The sequence below is a fragment of the Nerophis ophidion genome, linkage group LG08 (assembly GCF_033978795.1).
Source record: "Nerophis ophidion isolate RoL-2023_Sa linkage group LG08, RoL_Noph_v1.0, whole genome shotgun sequence".
Classification (NCBI taxonomy): Eukaryota; Metazoa; Chordata; class Actinopteri; order Syngnathiformes; family Syngnathidae; genus Nerophis; species Nerophis ophidion.
Genome location: NC_084618.1, coordinates 12,488,110 through 12,513,300, shown reverse-complemented (window position 1 = coordinate 12,513,300; position 25,191 = coordinate 12,488,110). Strand labels below are relative to the sequence as shown.

The 25,191-nt window shown below is 36.5% G+C and overlaps 1 protein-coding gene across 1 annotated transcript in view; it reads left to right on the top strand.

Moving 5' to 3' along the window:
* The window catches only part of LOC133557319 (glutamate receptor ionotropic, NMDA 2C-like), a 170,955-nt gene that overhangs the window by 99,102 nt on the left and 46,662 nt on the right, over positions 1–25,191 (top strand). Inside the window, exons 8-9 of the mRNA XM_061907693.1 lie at positions 147–358; positions 22,258–22,426. Coding sequence (XP_061763677.1) covers positions 147–358; positions 22,258–22,426 — 381 coding nt within the window. The remainder of the gene's footprint in view (positions 1–146; positions 359–22,257; positions 22,427–25,191) is intronic.

Here is a 25,191-nt window from a genome sequence, read left to right as displayed (position 1 = left end):
TGTGGTTGGTTGTTCCCCCGAAAGGGACAACCGGTAGAAAATGGATGGATGGAAAAAAAATGTTTTACGATGCCTCGTGGCAGCAAAAGTTATTCGAATATATTTATATATCCATTGCTTCATGACCCACTCTGCCCCTCCCCCAGGTGGGCACCTACGCCCGGGGCATCCTGCAGGTGCGCTACCCCGTCTGGCCTCGCTACGGCAACTTCCTGGAACACGTGACCGATGACCGCCACCTGACTGTGGCCACGCTGGAGGAGCATCCCTTTGTCATCGTGGAGAATGTAGACCCGGGCACCGGCACCTGTGTCCGCAACACCGTGCCCTGCAGGCGCCAGTCCAACCACACCGAGAGGTACGCCCCCGCCATTTTGTGCCCTTCCTCACTATTTCATACGTACCCCGCCGCCATTTTGTGCCCTTCCTCATTGTGTAGAGCAGGGGTCACCAAAGCAGTGCCCGTGGGCACCAGGTCGCCCGTAAGGACCAGATGAGTCGCCCGCTGGCCTCTTCTAAAAATAGCTCAAATAGCAGCACTTACCAGTGAGCTGCCTCAATTTTTTAAATTGTATTTATTTACTAGCAAGCTGGTCTCGCTTTGCGCGACATTTTTAATTCTAAGAGAGACAAAACTCAAATAGAATTTGAAAATCCCAGAAAATATTTTAAAGACTTGGTCTTCACTTGTTTAAATAAATTCATTAATTGTTTTACTTTGCTTCTTATAACTTTCAGAAAGACAATTTTAGAGAAATAATACAACCGTAAAAAATGATTTTAGGATTTTTAAACACATATACCTTTTTACCTTTTAAATTCCTTCCTCTTCTTTCCTGACAATTTAAATCAATGTTCAAGTAAATTTATTTTTTATTGTAAAGAATAATAAATACATTTTCATTTAATTTTTCATTTTAGCTTCTGTTTTTTCAACAAAGAATATTTGTGAAATATTTCTTCAAACTTATTGTGATTAAAATTAAAAATATATATATTCTGGCAAATCTACAAAATCTGTAAAATCAAATTTAAATCTTATTTCAAAGTCTTTTGAATTTCTTTTAAAATGTTTGTTCTGGAAAATCTACATGAAATAATGATTTGTCTTTGTTAGAAATATAGCTTGGTCCAATTTGTTATATATTCTAACAAAGTGCAGATTGGATTTTAACCTATTTAAAACATGTAATCAAAATTCTAAAATTAATCTTAATCAGGAAAAATTACTAATGATGTTCCATAAATAGTTTTTTTAATTTTTAAAAAAAGATTCGAATTTGCTAGTTTTTCTCTTCCTTTTTTTCGGTTGAATTTTAAATTTTAAAGAGTCGAAATTGAAGATAAACTATGTTTCAAAATTTAATTTTAATTTTTTTTCGTGTTTTCTCCTCTTTTAAACCGTTCAATTAAGTGTTTTCTTCATTTATTCTCTACAAAAAACCTTCCGTAGAAGGAAAAAAAATGTCTGACGGAATGACAGACAGAATTACCCTTTTTTTTTATATTTATCTGTTTCTATATATATTTATTGTGAGAAATCATTAAGAGAATCAGTGTTTCCACAAAGATAAATATCATTAATTATTAATGATAACATACAATTAAAGGTAAATTGAGCAATTTGGCAATTTCTGGCAATTTATTTGAGTGTGTATCAAACTGGTAGCCCTTTCAGTACCCAAAAAGTAGCTTTTGGTTTCAAAAAGGTTGAAGACCATTCTAAAAAATACTATAATAAAAATGTAAAACATAAAAGAGTGTAATAAATGAGTAAACAGTGACATGTAACAAGAAAAAGTTGCAAAGTTGACACTAATAACACAAATCTGCCTTACTTCACTATAATAATTTCACTTTCACATATTTTGGGGGATAATATTGCATATGTTGTGAGAAAAAAAAGTTTTCTTTCTCATAAAGGGCATCAAACAAACAAAAAAGTATGAATTTTTTTTTAAAATCTTGTATACAAAAGAGATCTACAGACTTAAGTGTTAGTAAAAAAATATATAAATTTACATTTGGCTCATTTTCAACACTTTTTTTTTTTTTATTGTTATGAATTATTGACCTATTTAGGGTTCCAATTTCTTCACGTCAAATATTCCACTTTCAAATATTTTGGGGGGATAATATTGCATATCTTGTGAGAAAAAAAGTTTTCTTTCACAAAAAGGGCATCAAACAAACAAAAAAGTATGAAAAAAATTATAAAATCTTGTATATAAAAGAGATCTACGGACTTAAGTGTTAGTAAAAAAATATATACATTTACATTTGGCTCATTTTCAACACTTATTTTTTTTATTGTTATGAATTATTGACTTATTTAGGGTTTAAATTTCTTCACGTCAAATATTCCACTTTAAAATATTTTAGGGGGATAATATTGCATATGTTGTGCAAAAAAAAGTTTTCTTTCTCAAAAAGGGCATCAAACAAACAAAAAAGTATGAAAAAAATTATAAAATCTTATATACAAAAGAGATCTACAGACTTAAGTGTTAGTAAAAACATATATAAATTTACATTTGGCTTATTTTCAACATTTATTCTTTTTTTTATTGTTATGAATTATTGACCTATTTAGGGTTCAATTTCTTCACGTCAAATATTCCACTTTCAAATATTTTGGGGGGATAATATTGCATATCTTGTGCGAAAAAAAGTTTTCTTTCATAAAAAGGGCATCAAACAAACAAAAAAAGTATGAAAAAAATTATAAAATCTTGTATATAAAAGAGATCTACGGACTTAAGTGTTAGTAAAAAAATATATAAATTTACATTTAGCTTATTTTCAACACTTATTCTTTTTTTTATTGTTATGAATTATTGACCTATTTAGGGTTTAAATTTCTTCACGTCAAATATTCCACTTTCAAATATTTTGGGGGGATAATATTGCATATCTTGTGCGAAAAAAAAGTTTTCTTTCTCAAAAAGGGCATCAAACAAACAAAAAAAGTATGAAAAAAAAAATAAAATCTTATATACAAAAGAGATCTACAGACTTAAGCGTTAAAAGTGAAAAAAATATAAATTTACATTTGGCTCATTTTCAACACTTATTCTTTTTTTATTGTTATGAATTATTGACCTATTTAGGGTTCCAATTTCTTCACGTCAAATATTCCACTTTCAAATATTTTGGTGGGATAATATTGCATATCTTGTGCGAAAAAAACTTTTCTTTCACAAAAAGGGCATCAAACAAACAAAAAAGTATGAAAAAAATTATAAAATCTTATATACAAAAGAGATCTACAGACTTAAGTCTTAAAAGTAAAAAAATATATAAATTTACATTTGGCTCATTTTCAACACTTTTTTTTATTTTTTTATTGTTATGAATTATTGACCTATTGAGGGTTCAAATTTCTTCACGTCAAATATTCCACTTTCAAATATTTTAGGGGGATAATATTGCATATGTTGTGCGAAAAAAAGTTTTCTTTCTCAAAAAGGTCATCAAACAAACAAAAAAGTATGAAAAAAATGATAAAATCTTATATACAAAAGAGATCTACAGACTTAAGCGTTAAAAGTGAAAAAAATATGAATTTACATTTGGCTTATTTTCAACATTTATTCTTTTTTATTGTTATGAATTATTGACCTATTTAGGGTTCAGTGACTGTGAATGTTGTCTGTCTATCTGTGTTGGCCCTGCGATGAGGTGGCGACTTGTCCAGGGTGTACCCCGCCTTCCGCCCGATTGTAGCTGAGATAGGCGCCAGCGCCCCCCGCGACCCCGTAAGGGAGAAAGCGGTAGAAAATGGAAAAAAAAAAAAAAAAAAATTTCTTCACGTCAAATATTCCACTTTCAAATATTTTGGTGGGATAATATTGCATATGTTGTGCGAAAAAAAGTTTGCTTTCACAAAAATGTCATCAAACAAACAAAAAAGTATGAAAAAAAAAATAAAATCTTATATACAAAAGAGATCTACAGACTTAAGCGTTAAAAGTAAAAAAATATATAAATTTACATTTGGCTCATTTTCAACACTTATTTTTTTTTTTTATTGTTGTGAATTATTGACCTATTTAGGGTTCCAATTTCTTCACGTCAAATATTCCACTTTCAAATATTTTAGGGGGATAATATTGCATATGTTGTGCGAAAAAAAGTTTGCTTTCACAAAAAGGGCATCAAACAAACAAAAAAGTATGAAAAAAATTATAAAATCTTATATACAAAAGAGATCTACAGACTTAAGCGTTAGTAAAAAAATATATAAATTTACATTTGGCTCATTTTCAACACTTATTTTTTTGATTTTATTGTTATGAATTATTGACCTATTTAGGGTTCCAATTTCTTCACGTCAAATATTCCACTTTCAAATATTTTGGGGGGATAATATTGCATATGTTGTGCGAAAAAAAGTTTTCTTTCATAAAAAGGGCATCAAACAAACAAAAAAAGTATGAAAAAAATTATAAAATCTTGTATATAAAAGAGATCTACGGACTTAAGTGTTAGTAAAAAAATATATACATTTACATTTAGCTTATTTTCAACACTTATTCTTTTTTTTATTGTTATGAATTATTGACCTATTTAGGGTTTAAATTTCTTCACGTCAAATATTCCACTTTCAAATATTTTGGGGGGATAATATTGCATATCTTGTGCGAAAAAAAAGTTTTCTTTCTCAAAAAGGGCATCAAACAAACAAAAAAAGTATGAAAAAAAAAATAAAATCTTATATACAAAAGAGATCTACAGACTTAAGCGTTAAAAGTGAAAAAAATATAAATTTACATTTGGCTCATTTTCAACACTTATTCTTTTTTTATTGTTATGAATTATTGACCTATTTAGGGTTCCAATTTCTTCACGTCAAATATTCCACTTTCAAATATTTTGGTGGGATAATATTGCATATCTTGTGCGAAAAAAAGTTTTCTTTCACAAAAAGGGCATCAAACAAACAAAAAAGTATGAAAAAAATTCTAAAATCTTATATACAAAAGAGATCTACAGACTTAAGCGTTAAAAGTGAAAAAATATATAAATTTACATTTGGCTCATTTTCAACACTTATTTTTATTTTTTTATTGTTATGAATTATTGACCTATTTAGGGTTCAAATTTCTTCACGTCAAATATTCCACTTTCAAATATTTTAGGGGGATAATATTGCATATGTTGTGCGAAAAAAAGTTTTCTTTCTCAAAAAGGTCATCAAACAAACAAAAAAAGTATGAAAAAAAAAATAAAATCTTATATACAAAAGAGATCTACAGACTTAAGCGTTAGTAAAAAAATATATAAATTTACATTTGGCTCATTTTCAACACTTTTTTTTTTTATTGTTATGAATTATTGACCTATTTAGGGTTCAAATTTCTTCACGTCAAATATTCCACATTCAAATATTTTAGGGGGATAATATTGCATATGTTGTGCGAAAAAAAGTTTTCTTTCACAAAAAGGGCATCAAACAAACAAAAAAAGGATGAAAAAAATTATAAAATATTATATACAACAGAGATCTACAGACTTAAGTGTTAGTAAAAAAATATATAGATTTACATTTGGCTCATTTTCAACACTTATTTGTTTTTATTGTTATGAATTATTGACCTATTTAGGGTTCAAATTTCTTCACGTCAAATATTCCACTTTCAAATATTTTAGGGGGATAATATTGCATATCTTGTGCAAAAAAAGTTTTCTTTCTCAAAAAGGGCATCAAACAAACAAAAAAGTATGAAAAAAATGATAAAATCTTATATACAAAAGAGATCTACAGACTTAAGCGTTAAAAGTGAAAAAAATATGAATTTACATTTGGCTTATTTTCAACATTTATTCTTTTTTATTGTTATGAATTATTGACCTATTTAGGGTTCAGTGACTGTGAATGTTGTCTGTCTATCTGTGTTGGCCCTGCGATGAGGTGGCGACTTGTCCAGGGTGTACCCCGCCTTCCGCCCGATTGTAGCTGAGATAGGCGCCAGCGCCCCCCGCGACCCCGTAAGGGAGAAAGCGGTAGAAAATGGAAAAAAAAAAAAAAAAAAATTTCTTCACGTCAAATATTCCACTTTCAAATATTTTGGTGGGATAATATTGCATATGTTGTGCGAAAAAAAGTTTGCTTTCACAAAAATGTCATCAAACAAACAAAAAAGTATGAAAAAAAAAATAAAATCTTATATACAAAAGAGATCTACAGACTTAAGCGTTAAAAGTAAAAAAATATATAAATTTACATTTGGCTCATTTTCAACACTTATTTTTTTTTTTTATTGTTGTGAATTATTGACCTATTTAGGGTTCCAATTTCTTCACGTCAAATATTCCACTTTCAAATATTTTAGGGGGATAATATTGCATATGTTGTGCGAAAAAAAGTTTGCTTTCACAAAAAGGGCATCAAACAAACAAAAAAGTATGAAAAAAATTATAAAATCTTATATACAAAAGAGATCTACAGACTTAAGCGTTAGTAAAAAAATATATAAATTTACATTTGGCTCATTTTCAACACTTATTTTTTTGATTTTATTGTTATGAATTATTGACCTATTTAGGGTTCCAATTTCTTCACGTCAAATATTCCACTTTCAAATATTTTGGGGGGATAATATTGCATATCTTGTGCGAAAAAAAAGTTTTCTTTCTCAAAAAGGGCATCAAACAAACAAAAAAAGTATGAAAAAAAAAATAAAATCTTATATACAAAAGAGATCTACAGACTTAAGCGTTAAAAGTGAAAAAAATATAAATTTACATTTGGCTCATTTTCAACACTTATTCTTTTTTTATTGTTATGAATTATTGACCTATTTAGGGTTCCAATTTCTTCACGTCAAATATTCCACTTTCAAATATTTTGGTGGGATAATATTGCATATCTTGTGCGAAAAAAAGTTTTCTTTCACAAAAAGGGCATCAAACAAACAAAAAAGTATGAAAAAAATTCTAAAATCTTATATACAAAAGAGATCTACAGACTTAAGCGTTAAAAGTGAAAAAATATATAAATTTACATTTGGCTCATTTTCAACACTTATTTTTATTTTTTTATTGTTATGAATTATTGACCTATTTAGGGTTCAAATTTCTTCACGTCAAATATTCCACTTTCAAATATTTTAGGGGGATAATATTGCATATGTTGTGCGAAAAAAAGTTTTCTTTCTCAAAAAGGTCATCAAACAAACAAAAAAAGTATGAAAAAAAAAATAAAATCTTATATACAAAAGAGATCTACAGACTTAAGCGTTAGTAAAAAAATATATAAATTTACATTTGGCTCATTTTCAACACTTTTTTTTTTTATTGTTATGAATTATTGACCTATTTAGGGTTCAAATTTCTTCACGTCAAATATTCCACATTCAAATATTTTAGGGGGATAATATTGCATATGTTGTGCGAAAAAAAGTTTTCTTTCACAAAAAGGGCATCAAACAAACAAAAAAAGGATGAAAAAAATTATAAAATATTATATACAACAGAGATCTACAGACTTAAGTGTTAGTAAAAAAATATATAGATTTACATTTGGCTCATTTTCAACACTTATTTGTTTTTATTGTTATGAATTATTGACCTATTTAGGGTTCAAATTTCTTCACGTCAAATATTCCACTTTCAAATATTTTAGGGGGATAATATTGCATATCTTGTGCAAAAAAAGTTTTCTTTCTCAAAAAGGGCATCAAACAAACAAAAAAGTATGAAAAAAATGATAAAATCTTATATACAAAAGAGATCTACAGACTTAAGCGTTAAAAGTGAAAAAAATATGAATTTACATTTGGCTTATTTTCAACATTTATTCTTTTTTATTGTTATGAATTATTGACCTATTTAGGGTTCAGTGACTGTGAATGTTGTCTGTCTATCTGTGTTGGCCCTGCGATGAGGTGGCGACTTGTCCAGGGTGTACCCCGCCTTCCGCCCGATTGTAGCTGAGATAGGCGCCAGCGCCCCCCGCGACCCCGTAAGGGAGAAAGCGGTAGAAAATGGAAAAAAAAAAAAAAAAAAATTTCTTCACGTCAAATATTCCACTTTCAAATATTTTGGTGGGATAATATTGCATATGTTGTGCGAAAAAAAGTTTGCTTTCACAAAAATGTCATCAAACAAACAAAAAAGTATGAAAAAAAAAATAAAATCTTATATACAAAAGAGATCTACAGACTTAAGCGTTAAAAGTAAAAAAATATATAAATTTACATTTGGCTCATTTTCAACACTTATTTTTTTTTTTTATTGTTGTGAATTATTGACCTATTTAGGGTTCCAATTTCTTCACGTCAAATATTCCACTTTCAAATATTTTAGGGGGATAATATTGCATATGTTGTGCGAAAAAAAGTTTGCTTTCACAAAAAGGGCATCAAACAAACAAAAAAGTATGAAAAAAATTATAAAATCTTATATACAAAAGAGATCTACAGACTTAAGCGTTAGTAAAAAAATATATAAATTTACATTTGGCTCATTTTCAACACTTATTTTTTTGATTTTATTGTTATGAATTATTGACCTATTTAGGGTTCCAATTTCTTCACGTCAAATATTCCACTTTCAAATATTTTGGGGGGATAATATTGCATATCTTGTGCGAAAAAAAGTTTTCTTTCATAAAAAGGGCATCAAACAAACAAAAAAAGTATGAAAAAAATTATAAAATCTTGTATATAAAAGAGATCTACGGACTTAAGTGTTAGTAAAAAAATATATACATTTACATTTAGCTTATTTTCAACACTTATTCTTTTTTTTATTGTTATGAATTATTGACCTATTTAGGGTTTAAATTTCTTCACGTCAAATATTCCACTTTCAAATATTTTGGGGGGATAATATTGCATATCTTGTGCGAAAAAAAAGTTTTCTTTCTCAAAAAGGGCATCAAACAAACAAAAAAAGTATGAAAAAAAAAAAAAATCTTATATACAAAAGAGATCTACAGACTTAAGCGTTAAAAGTGAAAAAAATATAAATTTACATTTGGCTCATTTTCAACACTTATTCTTTTTTTATTGTTATGAATTATTGACCTATTTAGGGTTCCAATTTCTTCACGTCAAATATTCCACTTTCAAATATTTTGGTGGGATAATATTGCATATCTTGTGCGAAAAAAAGTTTTCTTTCACAAAAAGGGCATCAAACAAACAAAAAAGTATGAAAAAAATTCTAAAATCTTATATACAAAAGAGATCTACAGACTTAAGCGTTAAAAGTGAAAAAATATATAAATTTACATTTGGCTCATTTTCAACACTTATTTTTATTTTTTTATTGTTATGAATTATTGACCTATTTAGGGTTCAAATTTCTTCACGTCAAATATTCCACTTTCAAATATTTTAGGGGGATAATATTGCATATGTTGTGCGAAAAAAAGTTTTCTTTCTCAAAAAGGTCATCAAACAAACAAAAAAAGTATGAAAAAAAAAATAAAATCTTATATACAAAAGAGATCTACAGACTTAAGCGTTAGTAAAAAAATATATAAATTTACATTTGGCTCATTTTCAACACTTTTTTTTTTTATTGTTATGAATTATTGACCTATTTAGGGTTCAAATTTCTTCACGTCAAATATTCCACATTCAAATATTTTAGGGGGATAATATTGCATATGTTGTGCGAAAAAAAGTTTTCTTTCACAAAAAGGGCATCAAACAAACAAAAAAAGGATGAAAAAAATTATAAAATATTATATACAACAGAGATCTACAGACTTAAGTGTTAGTAAAAAAATATATAGATTTACATTTGGCTCATTTTCAACACTTATTTGTTTTTATTGTTATGAATTATTGACCTATTTAGGGTTCAAATTTCTTCACGTCAAATATTCCACTTTCAAATATTTTAGGGGGATAATATTGCATATCTTGTGCAAAAAAAGTTTTCTTTCTCAAAAAGGGCATCAAACAAACAAAAAAGTATGAAAAAAATGATAAAATCTTATATACAAAAGAGATCTACAGACTTAAGCGTTAAAGGTGAAAAAAATATAAATTTACATTTGGCTTATTTTCAACATTTATTCTTTTTTTTATTGTTATGAATTATTGACCTATTTAGGGTTCAATTTCTTCACGTCAAATATTCCACTTTCAAATATTTTGGGGGGATAATATTGCATATGTTGTGCGAAAAAAAGTTTTCTTTCATAAAAAGGGCATCAAACAAACAAAAAAAGTATGAAACAAATTATAAAATCTTGAAAATTAAAGAGATCTACAGACTTAAGTGTTAGTAAAAAAATATATAAATTTACATTTAGCTTATTTTCAACACTTATTCTTTTTTTTATTGTTATGAATTATTGACCTATTTAGGGTTTAAATTTCTTCACGTCAAATATTCCACTTTCAAATATTTTGGGGGGATAATATTGCATATCTTGTGCGAAAAAAAAGTTTTCTTTCTCAAAAAGGGCATCAAACAAACAAAAAAAGTATGAAAAAAAAAATAAAATCTTATATACAAAAGAGATCTACAGACTTAAGCGTTAAAAGTGAAAAAAATATAAATTTACATTTGGCTCATTTTCAACACTTATTCTTTTTTTATTGTTATGAATTATTGACCTATTTAGGGTTCCAATTTCTTCACGTCAAATATTCCACTTTCAAATATTTTGGTGGGATAATATTGCATATCTTGTGCGAAAAAAAGTTTTCTTTCACAAAAAGGGCATCAAACAAACAAAAAAAGTATGAAAAAAAAAATAAAATCTTATATACAAAAGAGATCTACAGACTTAAGCGTTAAAAGTGAAAAAAATATAAATTTACATTTGGCTCATTTTCAACACTTATTTTTATTTTTTTATTGTTATGAATTATTGACCTATTTAGGGTTCAAATTTCTTCACGTCAAATATTCCACTTTCAAATATTTTAGGGGGATAATATTGCATATCTTTTGCGCAAAAAAGTTTTCTTTCTCATAAAGGGCATCAAACAAACAAAAAAGTATGAAAAAAGTGATAAAATCTTATATACAAAAGAGTTCTACGGACTTAAGCTTTAGTAAAAAAATATATAAATTTACATTTGGCTCATTTTCAACACTTATATATTTTTTTTATTGTTATAAATTATTGACCTATTTAGGGTTCAAATTTCTTCAAGTCAAATATTCCACTTTGAAATGTTTTGGGGGAAAATGTTGCATAGTTTAGCTCGGTTGGTAGAGTGGCCGTGCCAGCAACTTGAGGGTTGCAGGTTCGATTCCCGCTTCCGCCATCCTAGTCACTGCCGTTGTGTCCTTGGGCAAGACACTTTACCCACCTGACCCAAGTGCCACCCACACTAGTTTGAATGGAACTTCGATATTGGGTTTCACTATGTAAAGAGCTTTGAGTCACTAGAGAAAAAGCGCTATATAAAATATAATTCACTTCGCATAGTTTTTGTGTTTGCCATATAAATAAGGGTTTTGACATAAAGGCCATAAACATCCATCCATCCATTTGCTACCGCTTATTCCCTTTTGGGGTTGCGGGGGACGCTGGCGCCTATCTCAGCTACAATCGGGCCCTGCGATGAGGTGGCGACTTGTCCAGGGTGTACCCCGCCTTCCGCCCGATTGTAGCTGAGGCCATAAAAATAAAAAACAAAATTTTAAAAAATGTTAGAATGACAGACAGACCTGAAGTTGATCTCGACATTCAAGCGTTAAATGAAAAAAAAATTATAATTTATGACTTATTTCTAACATTTTTATGACTGAGACCAGGGACCAAACTTGAGGAAAGCCATGAAGGTAAAAAAAACAACAATTGTATTGCTTTTTAAAAAAGAAAATATCAAAATGGCCCCCGCATATTTTGATTTTTTTAGTCTGCGCCCCCCGCGACCCCAAAAGGGAATAAGCGGTAGTAAATGGATGGATGGAAGGATAGTCTGCGGCCCTCAGTGGAAAAAGTTTGGACACCCCCGGTGTTGCGGGACGCCGGGGCCATTTTGTGCCATTTTTTGCCCTTCCTTGTGAGTCATCATCGCTGAGATAAAGAATCAGTTCGTTATTTCCGGGGCTGCTCGCAAGGTCAAGAGCGAGTTGTCGTGCTGACTTGTTTGTTTCGCTGATCAAAAAGCTCGCGAGCCCAAGCTAAATTTGGCAATTTTATGCAAAGCGTGCGCTCTCCTCTCTCTCCTTTGGAGAACGACGACTCCTTCAGTCGCTTTCGTGACCGCGTTGTCGGCAGCTGTTTACTGTCCGCACATTTTTTGTTTCTGAATTATAAAAAAGACAAACACTTTGTGTTTAGCACATATCTGGATAAAGTTGCTATTCCAGGATTTTTTTGTTGTTTCTGTTTCTATTTTTAACAGTTTTCCTTAAAAGGGAACATCATCAGCAGACCTATGTAAGCGTCAATATATACCTTGATGGTGCAGGAAAAAGACCATCTATTTTTTTTACCGATTTCTGAACTCTAAATTGGTGAATTTTGGCGAATTAAACGCGTTTCTGTTTATGCCTTTCTGAGCGAAGACGTCAGAACGTGACGTCACATCAGTACTCAACGCCATTTTTCCCTACACATCAGACGCATCGAGTCAAATCAGCTCTGTTATTTTCCGTTTTTTCGACTATTTTCCGATACCTTGGAGACATCATGGCTGTCGGAGGGTGTAACACCACGATCAGGGACGGATTCAAGTTGATTCACGTAGAATGTGCATCGATTAGCACGGCATGCTAATCGATGCTAACATGCTAATTAGGCTAGCTGTGTGTACATATTGCAGCATTATGCCTCATTTGTAGTTATATTTACAACCAGCCTTTCCCTCCATCCACATTTAATGCCAAACAAACACTTAGCAATCGACGGATTTAAGTTGCTCCAGTGTCAAGAAATGGGAAAGTCCCTCGTTTGGTTTTTACCGGCGATGCTACGACAGAGATGGCAAGAATGTCTGGATATCCTGCGATACTCAAAGCAGATGCATTCCCAACGATAAAGTCAAAGAAATCACAAAGGTGAGTGTTGTTGTTGTTATTGACCTATGTGCTAATCAGACATATTTGGTCGTGGCATGACTGCCAGCTAATCAATGCTAACATGCTATTTAGGCTACCTGTATGTACATTTGAAACTATATTTACATCCAGCATTTCCTTCCACCCACATTTAATGCCAAACAAACACTTACCAATCGACGGATTTAAGTTGATCCAGTGTCAATGCGAAAGTCCTGATCGGTTGGTCGGCACATTTTACCGGCGATGCTAACGCAAAGATGGCCAAATAGGGTCAATAGCTTCAGTTTTTTCTTCAATTTCGTTTTCACTATCTGCCTCCATACTCCAACCATCTGTTTCAATACATGCGTAATCTGTTGAATCGCTTAAGCCGCTGAAATCCGAGTCTGAATCCGAGCTAATGTCGCTATATCTTGCTGTGCTATTCGCCATTGTTTGTATTGGAATCGCTATGTGACATCACAGGGAAATGGACAGTGGCTTAAGCAAATAGCGAAAATCAAGCACTTTAAAGCTTTTTTTAGGGATATCCCGGGAAGGTAAAATTTTGAAAAAAAATTCGGAAAATAAAATAAGCCACTGGAAACTGATTTTTAATGGTTTTAACCCTTCTGAAATTGTTATAATGTTCCCCTTTAATTTCTCAGTGAAAATTTAGTGCTAACTCACAATTGGAGCGTTGTTCTGCTGTTCTAGTTATTTGTTGCTGTATTTTCACTAAGGGTGTCCAGATCCTGATATCGAAAATATCCGATTATGTCACACTGTCGAAAATCTCTGATATTAGCACCCAATATGAATAGAATAGAATAGAATATATATTTATTAGCATTGTATATTGTTCAACAAAATTGCAAACAAACTAATTATTATATGTTGTGTGTATATACTGTATATTAGATTAGATTAGATTAGATAGTACTTTATTTATTCCGTCGGGAGAGTTCCTTCAGGAAAATTAAAATTTTCAACACAATCCCATTCAAGATCAGACAAACATTACAGGGAGACAGAACAGGATCGCTGACGGGTCTGCCGGCTTCCAGCGCTCCTTACAAAAAAGATGATATACAGGTAAACAAGGGGGGGGGGGTGGGTGAAAAAAATAGAAGATTAAAATAAAATAAAATAAAATCGGTCTTAGCCTGGGCCCTGGAGAGGGGGTCCAGACTGAGGCCAAGGGAAAAAAAACAACTCATAGCCATAGCACACATCGAAACATCAAACATCAAAGAACACAGAGGACATTAAAGACATTAAAGCAGCAGATACAGCCAGACACTTGGGGCGGCATAGCTCGGTTGGTAGAGCGGCCGTGCCAGCAACTTACAGGGTTGCAGGTTCGATTCCCGCTTCCGCCATCCTAGTCACTGCCGTTTACCCCACCTGCTCCCAGTGCCACCCACTCTGGTTTAAATGTAACTTAGATATTGGGTTTCACTATGTAAAGCGCTTTGAGTCACTAGAGAAAAGAGCTATATAAATATAATTCACTTCACTAATTCACTTCTACATACAGCTATGAATAAAAAGTAAAAGAAACATATCCACTGTGGTGGCCTCTGCGGTGTTCCACGCCATCGTCCGCTGGGGTGGAGGGAGCATGGCCAGAGACAGGAGCAGACCCAACAAAGCAACCGAGACAGCCGACTCCACTCTCGGCCAGTGTCCAGTCCGCATGGATGAGACTGAGGTGTCCGACACCTGCTCACCCAGCCAAAACACCGCAAAGCCTCTCCGTCCCAGCGCTCAGTGCTAGCTCTGCAGTCCTGTCCCCTCATCCGCATCTCCTCCAGTCCCTCCAAACCGAATCCGGTGTGGCAGAGACCCAGCAGCTAGTCTCCATGGCCTAAAGGCTCCCAGGAGGCAGATCCAGAAGTCCACAAAAAAGCACCACAGAGGTCACGAAAGTGCCACCTCTTGTCACACAGTCCCAGAGGGTCCCGGACCAAAAGGCAAAAAAATATAATAACACATGAAAACAAGAGGGAAACAAAAAAAGGATGACACAAGAGCACAGAGCTCATATATATATATATATATATATATATATATATATATATATATATATATATATATATATATATATATATATATTCGACGTTTACCAAAGGCATGCGGTAAAGGCAAGCATGCGCTAATTATTTTAAAACCTCTTCTCATTCCGGCGCTTACCAAAGGCATGCGGTAAATTTAGGCCTGTGCTTATAAATTTGAGTGTGATGTAAGGATTCCATCATGAAAAACTCATTTAATTTAAAAAAAAAAAGGTTATTATGGTCTTACCTTTACTTATAAATGAAGTCCATGCGCAGCTCCTTCTGATCAAAAGCATCGATAACTTGTTTATAGAAGTCTTCCTTACCTTTCTTCACTTTTGAAAGTCTTTAAAAGTTATTACCTCCTGCTTTGATTGAAAGTCCAGTTTAGAAAACTGTTTTATTTTAGATATGTAATCCTCCATGTTAAAAGTGCAAGCGAGAGGAAAAAATAAACGGTCGCTGCTCACTCTTGCTGCTTGTTGTCACTTCTTCTGCAGCCGAGTAGTCGCAAGAAGCATCACTAGCGCCCTCTACCACCAGGAGGCGGGAGTCATTTAATGACCCATATTTGACACACGCAGCTACGGTATATTTATAAAACATAGCTGCTTACCGTTGTTTTTTAGCATATTTAATAGCTTGGACCTTAAATCCTACTGAATAGCTCTTAATCTTCTTCCCTTTGTGCGATTTCAAATGATTGAAATCAGCCTCCTCCATTTTGAAAATGATGACAGGTGAAGCTTCACTCGTGGCGTGACGAGTTTGACCCGGCGGAAATTCTAATAACAATAGTATTTTGCTAAACGAGTTTGACCAGGCAGTAATTCTAGGCAGGTGCATACTATATACCCGGCGGCAATTCAAGGAAATACAGTATATATATATATATATATATATACCACGGTTCAATCCCCACCTAGTACCAACCTTGTCACGTCCGTTGTGTCCTTGAGCAAGTCACGTCACCCTTGCTCCTGATGTGTGCTGGTTAGCGCCTTGTATGGCAGCTCCCTCCATCAGTGTGTGAATGGGTAGATGTGGGAGTAGTGTCAAAGCGCTTTGAGTACCTTGAAGGTAGAAAAGCGCTATACAAGTAGTGAAGTGAAATGAATTATATTTATATAGCACTTTTCTCAAGTGACTCAAAGCGCTTTACATCGTGAAACCCAATATCTAAGTTACATTTAAAACCAGTGTGGGTGGCACTGGGAGCAGGTGGGTAAAGTGTCTTTCCCAAGGACACAACGGCAGTGACTAGGATGGTGCAAGGGGGGGGATCGAACCTGCAACCCTCAAGTTGCTGGCACGGCTTATCTACCAACCGAGCTATACCCAAAGTTTTAAGTTATATTTAAACCAGTGTGGGTGGCACCGGGGGCAGATGGGTAAAGTGTCTTGCCCAAGGACACAACGGCAGTGACTAGGATGGTGCAAGGGGGGATCGAACCTGCAACCCTCAAGTTGCTGGCACGGCTGCTCTACCAACCGAGCTATACCCAACATTTTAAGTTATATTTAAACCAGTGTAGGTGGCACCGGGAGCAGGTGGGTAAAGTGTCTTGCCCAAGGACACAACGGCAGTGACTAGGATGGTGCAAGGGGGGATCGAACCTGCACGGCTTATCTACCAACCGAGCTATACCTAAAGTTTTAAGTTATATTTAAACCAGTGTGGGTGGCACCGGGTGCAGGTGGGTAAAGTGTCTTGCCCAAGGACACAACGGCAGTGATTAGGATGGCGGATGCGGGGAACGAACCCGGAAACCTCAAGTTGCTGGCATGGCCGCTCTACCAACCGAGCTATAGCGCCCCAATATCAGTATCGGCCAATAAGCCAAGCTAACAGACAACGCACACTAGGTTCCGTCCCACCAACTAATGAAATGTGTCACTATTCCTATAGTTGGCTATAAATGAGCTATAAATACAGCGTCGCCTGATGGAGCATCGCCGCGCTTATCGACGAGCGAGTCCAAATGCCAGCCGTCCGATATGCTAAATATCATCCCGCATCGAGCGCCGGGTCTCGCACACCGCGGACCATTAATTCCAGGGATGCATGGTGAGGTGTGCACTCTATATATGTCACATTGATTGTCGCTTAGGAAGACGCATTGGCTCCAACATGGGTCCGTCCCGATCTGGCTACCATGTCCCGATTTGGATTGATTGAGACTTTCATTAGTAGATTGCACAGTACAGTACGGATTCCGTACCGTTGACCACTAAACGGTGACACCCGGATACGTTTTTCAACTTGTTAATCACGTTAATCAATTCATGGTACAAATATATACTAGCAGCATAATACAGTCATCACACAAGTTAATCATCGGGGTACATACATTGCATTATTTACAATCCGGTGGGTGGCATGTGGAGGGGGTTGGGGCAGGGGGGTTTAGGTTTGGTTGATATCAGCACTTCTTCCATCTATCCATCTTCTTCCACTTTTCCGAGGGGCAGCAGCCTAAGCAGGGAAGCCTAGACTTCCCTCTCCCCAGCCACTTCGTCCAGCTCCCGGGGGATCCCGAGGCGTTCCCAGGTCAGCCGGGAGACATAGTCTTCCCAACGTTTTCCTGGGTCTTCCCCGTGGCCTCCTACCGGTCGTACGTGCCCCCCTAGGGAGGCGCTCGGGTGGAATCCTGACCAGATGCCCGAACCACCTCATCTGGCTCCTCTCCATGTGGAGGAGCAGCGGCTTTACTTTGAGCTCTTCCCGAATTACAGAGCTTCTCACCCTATCTCTAAGGGAGAGACCCGCCAACCGGCGGAGGAAGCTCATTTCGGCCGCCTGTACCCGTGATCTTGTCCTTTCGGTCATAACCCAAAGCTAATGATCATAGGTGAGGATGGGAACGTAGATCGACCGTTAAAATTGAGAGCTTTGCTTTCCGGCTCAGCTCCTTCTTCACCAAAACCCCAAAGTTTTCCTGGGTCTTCCCCGTGGCATCCTACCGGTCGTACGTGCCCCCCTAGGGAGGCGCTCGGGTGGCATCCTGACCAGATGCCCGAACGACCTCATCTGGCTCCTCTCCATGTGGAGGAGTAGCGGCTTTACTTTGAGCTCCTCCCGAATTACAGAGCTTCTCACCCTATCTCTAAGGGAGAGACCCGCCGACCGGCGAAGGAAGTTCATTTCGGCCGCTTGTACCCGTGATCTTGTCCTTTCGGTCATAACCCAAAGCTCATGACCATAGGTGAGGATGGGATCGTAGATCGACCGGTAAATTGAGAGCTTTGCCTTCCGGCTCAGCTCCTTCTTCACCACAACAGATCGGTACAACGTCCGCATTACTGAAGACGCCGCACCGATCCGCCTGTCGATCTCACGATCCACTCTTCCCCCACTCGTGAACAAGACTCCTAGGTAGTTGAACTCCTCCACTTGGGGCAGGGTCTCCTCCCCAACCCGTAGATGGCACTCCACCCTTTTCCGGGAGAGAACCATGGACTCGGATTTGGAGGTGCTGATTCTCATTCCGGCCGCTTCACACTCGGCTGCGAGTGAGAGCTGATGATCTCGGCCAGATGAAGCCAACAGGACCACATCGTCTGCAAAAAGCAGAGACCTAATCCTGCAGCCACCAAACCGGAACCCCTCAATGCCTTGACTGCGCCTAGAAATTCTGTCCATAAAAGTTATGAACAGAATCGGTGACAAAGGGCAACCTTGGTGGAGTCCAACCCTCACTGGAAATGTGTTCGACTTACTGCCAGCAATGCGGACCAAGCTCTGACACTGATCGTACAGGGAGCGGACTGCCATAATAAGACAGCTTCTCACCCTATCTCTAAGGGAGAGACCCGCCACGCGGCGGAGGGAGCTCATTTCGGCCGCTTGTACCCGTGTTCTTGTCCTTTCGGTCATAACCCAAAGCTAATGATCATAGGTGAGGATGGGAACGTAGCTCGACCGTTAAAATTGAGAGCTTTGCCTTCCGGCTCAGCTCCTTCTTCACCAAAACGGATTGATACAACGTCCGCATTGCTGAAGACGCCGCACCGATCCACCTGTTGACCTCACGATCCACTTTTCCCTCACTCGCGAACAAGACTCCAAGATACTTGAACTCCTCCCCGTTGGGGCAGGGTCTCCTCCCCAACCCAGGTCTGTGTGTGCAGGGATTTTTCCAGCTAGGCGCTGGCTAGTTCTAGGTTAACTAACTCCTCACTCTGTAATTGCCTGTGACCAGGCTTCCTCTAGTGTAGTTAGTCAAGTGTGACTCAAACAATAATCTATGTTTCCAGTAGAAAGGAGATTGACCCCCCACCCATCTAGTTGGTTCATCGCCCATTCCTGCCCTCGTTCTGCCTTTTTAAACCCAAGCTGCCGTCCATACATCCCGTAATATGATTGGTCACAAGCTCACGCCGCATTGTGGCCGTTTTGGCAAGGAACTCACGCACGGCTGTTACAATCCTCTGAGGATACTCATCGACCCGTGTGTGTGTGTGTGTGTGTGTGTGTGTGTGTGTGTGTGTGTGTGTGTGTGTGTGTGTGTGTGTGTGTGTGTGTAATGCAATGTGCATAATTATGCCAGGTGGCCCGCCTTTCCCCGCAACTAATTGGTTCCGCGACTGTCAGAGCTTGTGCCACAAACTCCAACATGTGAAAACTCGTCAGGGGCAATTCAACACTTGACTTATTTTTTTTTTTCTAATTTCCAATAAATCAATTAGTAGTCATTCATCTCTCCACCTCAGGGTGTGTGAGATCAGGCCAGACAAGAAAGTGATTAATAAACACCTCTGCATAATTGGGATTTGTTATATAATGTTTATATTATATACTGTATACAATATATGTCAGTATTACATACTGTATTTTCGGGACCATAGGGCGCACCATGTTATAAAGCGCATTAAAGGGGTCATTTTATTAGTATTTTTTGGTTCTTTGGTCAAAATGATGCATAGGCGATGTTTTAGAGATCATCCCCTAGAGGAGGGGAAGGGGATCACCCACATCTGCGGTCCTCTCCAAAGTTTCTCATAGTCATTCCCATTGATATCCCACTGGGTTGTGAGTTTTTCCTTTCACTTATGTGGGCTCTGAACCGAGGATGTTTTTGTGGCTTGTGCAGCCCTTTGAGACACATGGGATTTAGGGCTATATAAAACATTTGTTGATTGATTGATTGACTTTCAAGTCCCTTTCTGACAGTCTCTTCAGTGGGCTGTCTTATTTACTTTTGACAGCGTCTTCTCCCCGTCATCTTTTTTTGTAGCGGTGTAGCGTGCAAGGACGGGAGTGGAAGAAGTGTCAAAAGATGGCGCTAACAGTTAAAATAGCATTCAAACTTTACTTAAATTAATAACGACGCAGTTCCTCCTCATCCGTGGCTAACTAGTGCTACATCAACACCAGAAAACCGTCCGACCTGGAACTCTCTAATAACTAAAGTTCCTTGGGTGAATAATGTAAACTCACTACACCGGTATGTTTTAGCGCTTTAATGGCACGTTTACTGAGAGATATAAGTAAGAACTTTACATTACTTTATATTACAATTGGCAACAAGAAAGATAGAGAAAAAGAAGAAGCTTATCGACTACGGGGTCGACACGGACTACAAAGGCGGACACACGCGCAAATACAGATCAACAGGTAAGAAAAGTTGCTCTTGCATAATACTGCGAAACAAAACGCCAGATAATTTGTATTAACTTATACACACACCGTAATAATACTCCTATGTTGAAGAACAGTACAAGCAGTGCGGCTTCATAGCTTACCAAAGCCGTACCAAAACATTTTGATAGATTTTTGAGAGCCGTGTGTAATGTTTTATATTTTCAATGGAACATATAACATTTTGGTGTTGTTTACTTGAGTCATATTGCAGTCCACGTGTATCTCTTATGTGTGACTGCCATCACATTGCCGTCTACACATATCTCGTATGTGTGACTGCCATCTACTGGTCACACTTATCATTTCACAATGTACCCAATAGAATAGCTTAGTAATAATAATAATGGATTAGATTTATATCGAGCTTTTCTATTGTTAGATACCCATTCATTTACACCTGGTGGTGGTAAGCTACATCTGTAGCCACAGCTGCCCTGGGGTAGACTGACGGAAGCGTGGCTGCCAGTTTGCGCCTACGGCCCCTCCGACCACCACCAATCATTCATTCATCATTCATTCACCGGTGTGAGCGGCACCGGGGGCAAGGATGAAGTGTCCTGCCCAAGGGCACAACGGCAGCGATTTGGATATCAATAGGTGGGAAGCGAACCTGCAACCCTCAAGTTTCTGGCACAGCCGCTCGACCCACTATGCCATTCCGCCGCTTAGAGGTCGGTAACCACAACCAAAATTGTTCTGTACATTAGGCGCATCGGGTTATAGGGCACACTGTCCAGTTTTGAGAAGGCAGTCCAAAGTCCAATAATGGCGATTATAAAAGACAAGGGAAGAATACGAACAGAAGACTAAGTTCCAGCCAGGGTCCTTGGGTCCACCGGTCTTTATACAGCTCGCCCTCACCAGTCCCAGGTGTGCAGATTGCTGATCGCCCACATCCTGGCAGAACCAGCTTTTCGGAGAAATGTGGGTTCGAGCCCGCGCCGGGACAAATGTTTTCTTTTGTTGCACCTTAAAATGTGTTTATACTGCAAGGCGTGTACTTATTACACAGCAGCTTATTTAGCAAAACAACCTTTTTTTTTTTGTTATATGTTTTTGTGCGTATTTGGGATCCGCATAAATGTTTAATCAAAACCGTGGCCCACCACTGCTTGATAGTAATAATAATTGTAACACAATTGATAAAATGTTGTGCCGAATCTTAAAGGGTCGATGTCCTTTTAGTTATTATGATCCCGCGTTGTTGACAAATGTTGAAGCCTTGGTGGAGGTCTGCGTTTTTAAAGTGCTCTTATTTCATCGTCATCACCTCTCCTTTCCCCCGTCTCCCGTTGTCTGCTACGCCTCGTTAGGCAGCGAGGCCACGCGGGAGGGCGGCGTTGCGGACACACCTTAACGGCCCTCCATTAGACGTTCCAGACCGTGGGCCCGGGCTTATGCCGCCTTGCCCGGGCCGTGCGGCGTGTTCCACATCTCTTTCCCGGTTAATAGACATTGATTGGAGCCGGGACCGCGGTCTGCCTGGCCTTCTGTCTGAGAGCAAAGTCAAACCACAGCAGAGAACGATTGATCGAGATCGCAGTCGGCTGAAATTGTCCCCTTTGTTCCCTTCTTCCCCGCTAACAGCATCATCGGACACTCCGAGTCGTACACCAAGCTGTGCTGCAAGGGGTTCTGCATCGACATCCTGAAGAAACTGTCTCGCACCATCAAGTTCTCCTACGACCTCTACCTGGTCACCAACGGGAAGCACGGCAAGATGGTCCGCGGCATTTGGAACGGAATGATCGGAGAGGTGAGAGCCAGGAGAGTCAACACCACCACTGGATGTACGTCTTCTACTACCAAGTAGTCCAAGGGGGTCCAAAGTGTGGACATCATTCTAAAAATACAAAAATATATATTTATTTTTTTAAACATTAAAAAGTGCAATAAAAGAGCAAATTGGTGAAATGCAACGAGAAAAAGTTGCATTTTTGACTCTAATAACACCATTTTTTAAATAATTTCTCAAAAAATAATAATGAATCAAAATCAATGTTGCTTTAAATTATTGATTGATTTAAGGACAAAAAGGACATAAATACCACACACATAGAAACATGAAAAATATGAAAATTAGAAAAAAATATTTCCATACTAATTATATACTATTACTAATTATACTAATTATCCTATTGATTGTTATTATAAATACACAAAACCAATTATAATATATACATTATCTGCGATGAGGTGGCGACTTGTCCAGGGTGTACCCCGCCTTCTGCCCGATTGTAGCTGAGATAGGCGCCAGCGCCCCCCGCGACCCCAAAAGGGAATAAGCGGTAGAAAATGGATGGATGGATGGATGGACATTATCTGAATGAAGCTGATATAGAGATTTAAGTGTTGAATTAATTTTTTTTTTTTTTTTTTAAAGCAATACCTTTTTATGAGTGGGGCACTTTTGGATCCCCAAGGATTTTAGTGGAATTTAATAACGGTCTTTGTTATAAAAAATAAAATAAAAAATCTAATCAATTTTGCTATGAATTATTGACTTTTTTTTTCTATTTTTCTAATATTTATATAGCGCTTTTCTCAAAGTGACTCAAAGCACTTTACATAGTGAAACCCGATATCTAATTTTTACATTTAAACCACTGTGGGTGCCATTGGGAAAAGTGTATTGCTCAAGGACACAACGGCAGTGACTAGGATGGCAGAAGCGGGTATCGAACCTGCAACCCTCAAGTTGCTGGTACGGCCGCTCTACCAACCGAGCTATTCAATAACTTCACAATAAATATTTCACTTTGAAAATCTTTTTGGGAAAAATATTGTATATTTTTTGTTTTGCCTCAAAAAATAGGGTTCAGACAAAAAGCTCTTAAAAAGTAAAAAAAAATATTAAGTGGAATTAGCGATTCAAGGGTTTTATGAAAAATATAATATATGACTTATTTTGAACCTTGTTTAAGACTGAAACCCTTCTAGGTCCTTAAGACCTAACTTGAGGGAGCCCCAACATAAAAAAAAAAAAAAAATTTAATCAATTTTGCTATGAATTATTGACCTATTTAGGGATTCAATAACTTCACATGAAATATTTCACTTTGAAAATCTTTTTGGGAAAAATATTGTATATTTTGTATTTTACCTCAAAAAATAGGGTTCTGACAAAAAGCTCTTAAAAAGTACAAAAAAAATAATGAAGTAGAATTAGCGATTCAAGGGTTTTATGAAAAATATAATATATGACTTATTTTTAACCTTGTTTAAGACTGAAACCCTTCTAGGTCCTTAAGCCCTAACTTGAGGGGAGCCCCAACATAAAAAAAAAATATTTTTTTTTATCAATTTTGCTATGAATTATTGACCTATTTAGGGATCCAATAACTTCACATTAAATATTTCACTTTGAAAATCTTTTTGGGAAAAATATTGTGTATTTTGTATTTTGCCTCAAAAAAATAGGGTTTCGATAAAAAGCTCGTAAAAAGTAAAAAAAAATATGAAGTAGAATTAGCGATTCGAGGGTTTTATGAAAAAAATAATATATGACTTATTTTGAACCTTGTTTAAGACTGAAACCCTTCTAGGTCCTTAAAGGGGAACATTATCACAATTTCAAAAGGGTTAAAAACAATAGAAATTAGTTCCCAGTGGCTTGTTGTATTTTTTGATTTTTTTTTCAAAATTTTACCGGTCCCGGAATATCCCTAAATAAAGCTTTAAAGTGCCTTATTTTCTGTATCTTCGAAACCACTGTGACGTTATACAGGGCTGCCAATTCATACAGTGCTGCCAATTCAAACAACATGGCGGTTACCACAGCAAGATATAGCGACATTAGCTCGGATTCAGACTCGGATATCAGCGGCTTAAGGGATTCAACAGATTACGCATGTATTGAAACAGATGGTCGGAGTATGGAGGCAGATAGAGAAAACGAAATTGAAGACGAAATTGAAGCTATGGAGCGAATAGCTATTGACGCTATTCGGCCATAGCGTGGGTGTACCTAATGAAGTGACCCATAGCATGGCTGCCTTATTAGCATCGCCGGTAAAATGTGCGGACCAAACGATCAGGACTTTCGCATCTGGAGCAACTAAAATCCGTCGATTGGTAAGTGTTTGTTTCGCATTAAATGTGGGTATCTAGTTTCAAATGTACATACAGCTAGCGTAAATAGCATGTTAGCATCGATTAGCATAGCATGTTAGCATCGATTAGCTGGCAGTCATGCCGTGACCAAATATGTCTGATTAGCACATAAGTCAACAACATCAACAAAACTCACCTTTCTGATTTCGTTGACTTAATCGTTGCAAATGCATCTGCAGGTTATCCATACATCTCTGTGCCATGTCTGTCTTAGCATCGCCGGTCAAATGTGAAGACACTTTGGTACATTCAATGGGGGTCTGGCGGCAGATTTCTTGCCGGTGGTGCAACTTGAATCCCTCCCTGTTAGTGTTGTTACACCCTCCGACAGGCATGATGTCTCCAAGGTTCCAAAAAATAGTCGAAAAAACGGAAAATAACAGAGCTGAGACCCGGTGTTTGTAATGT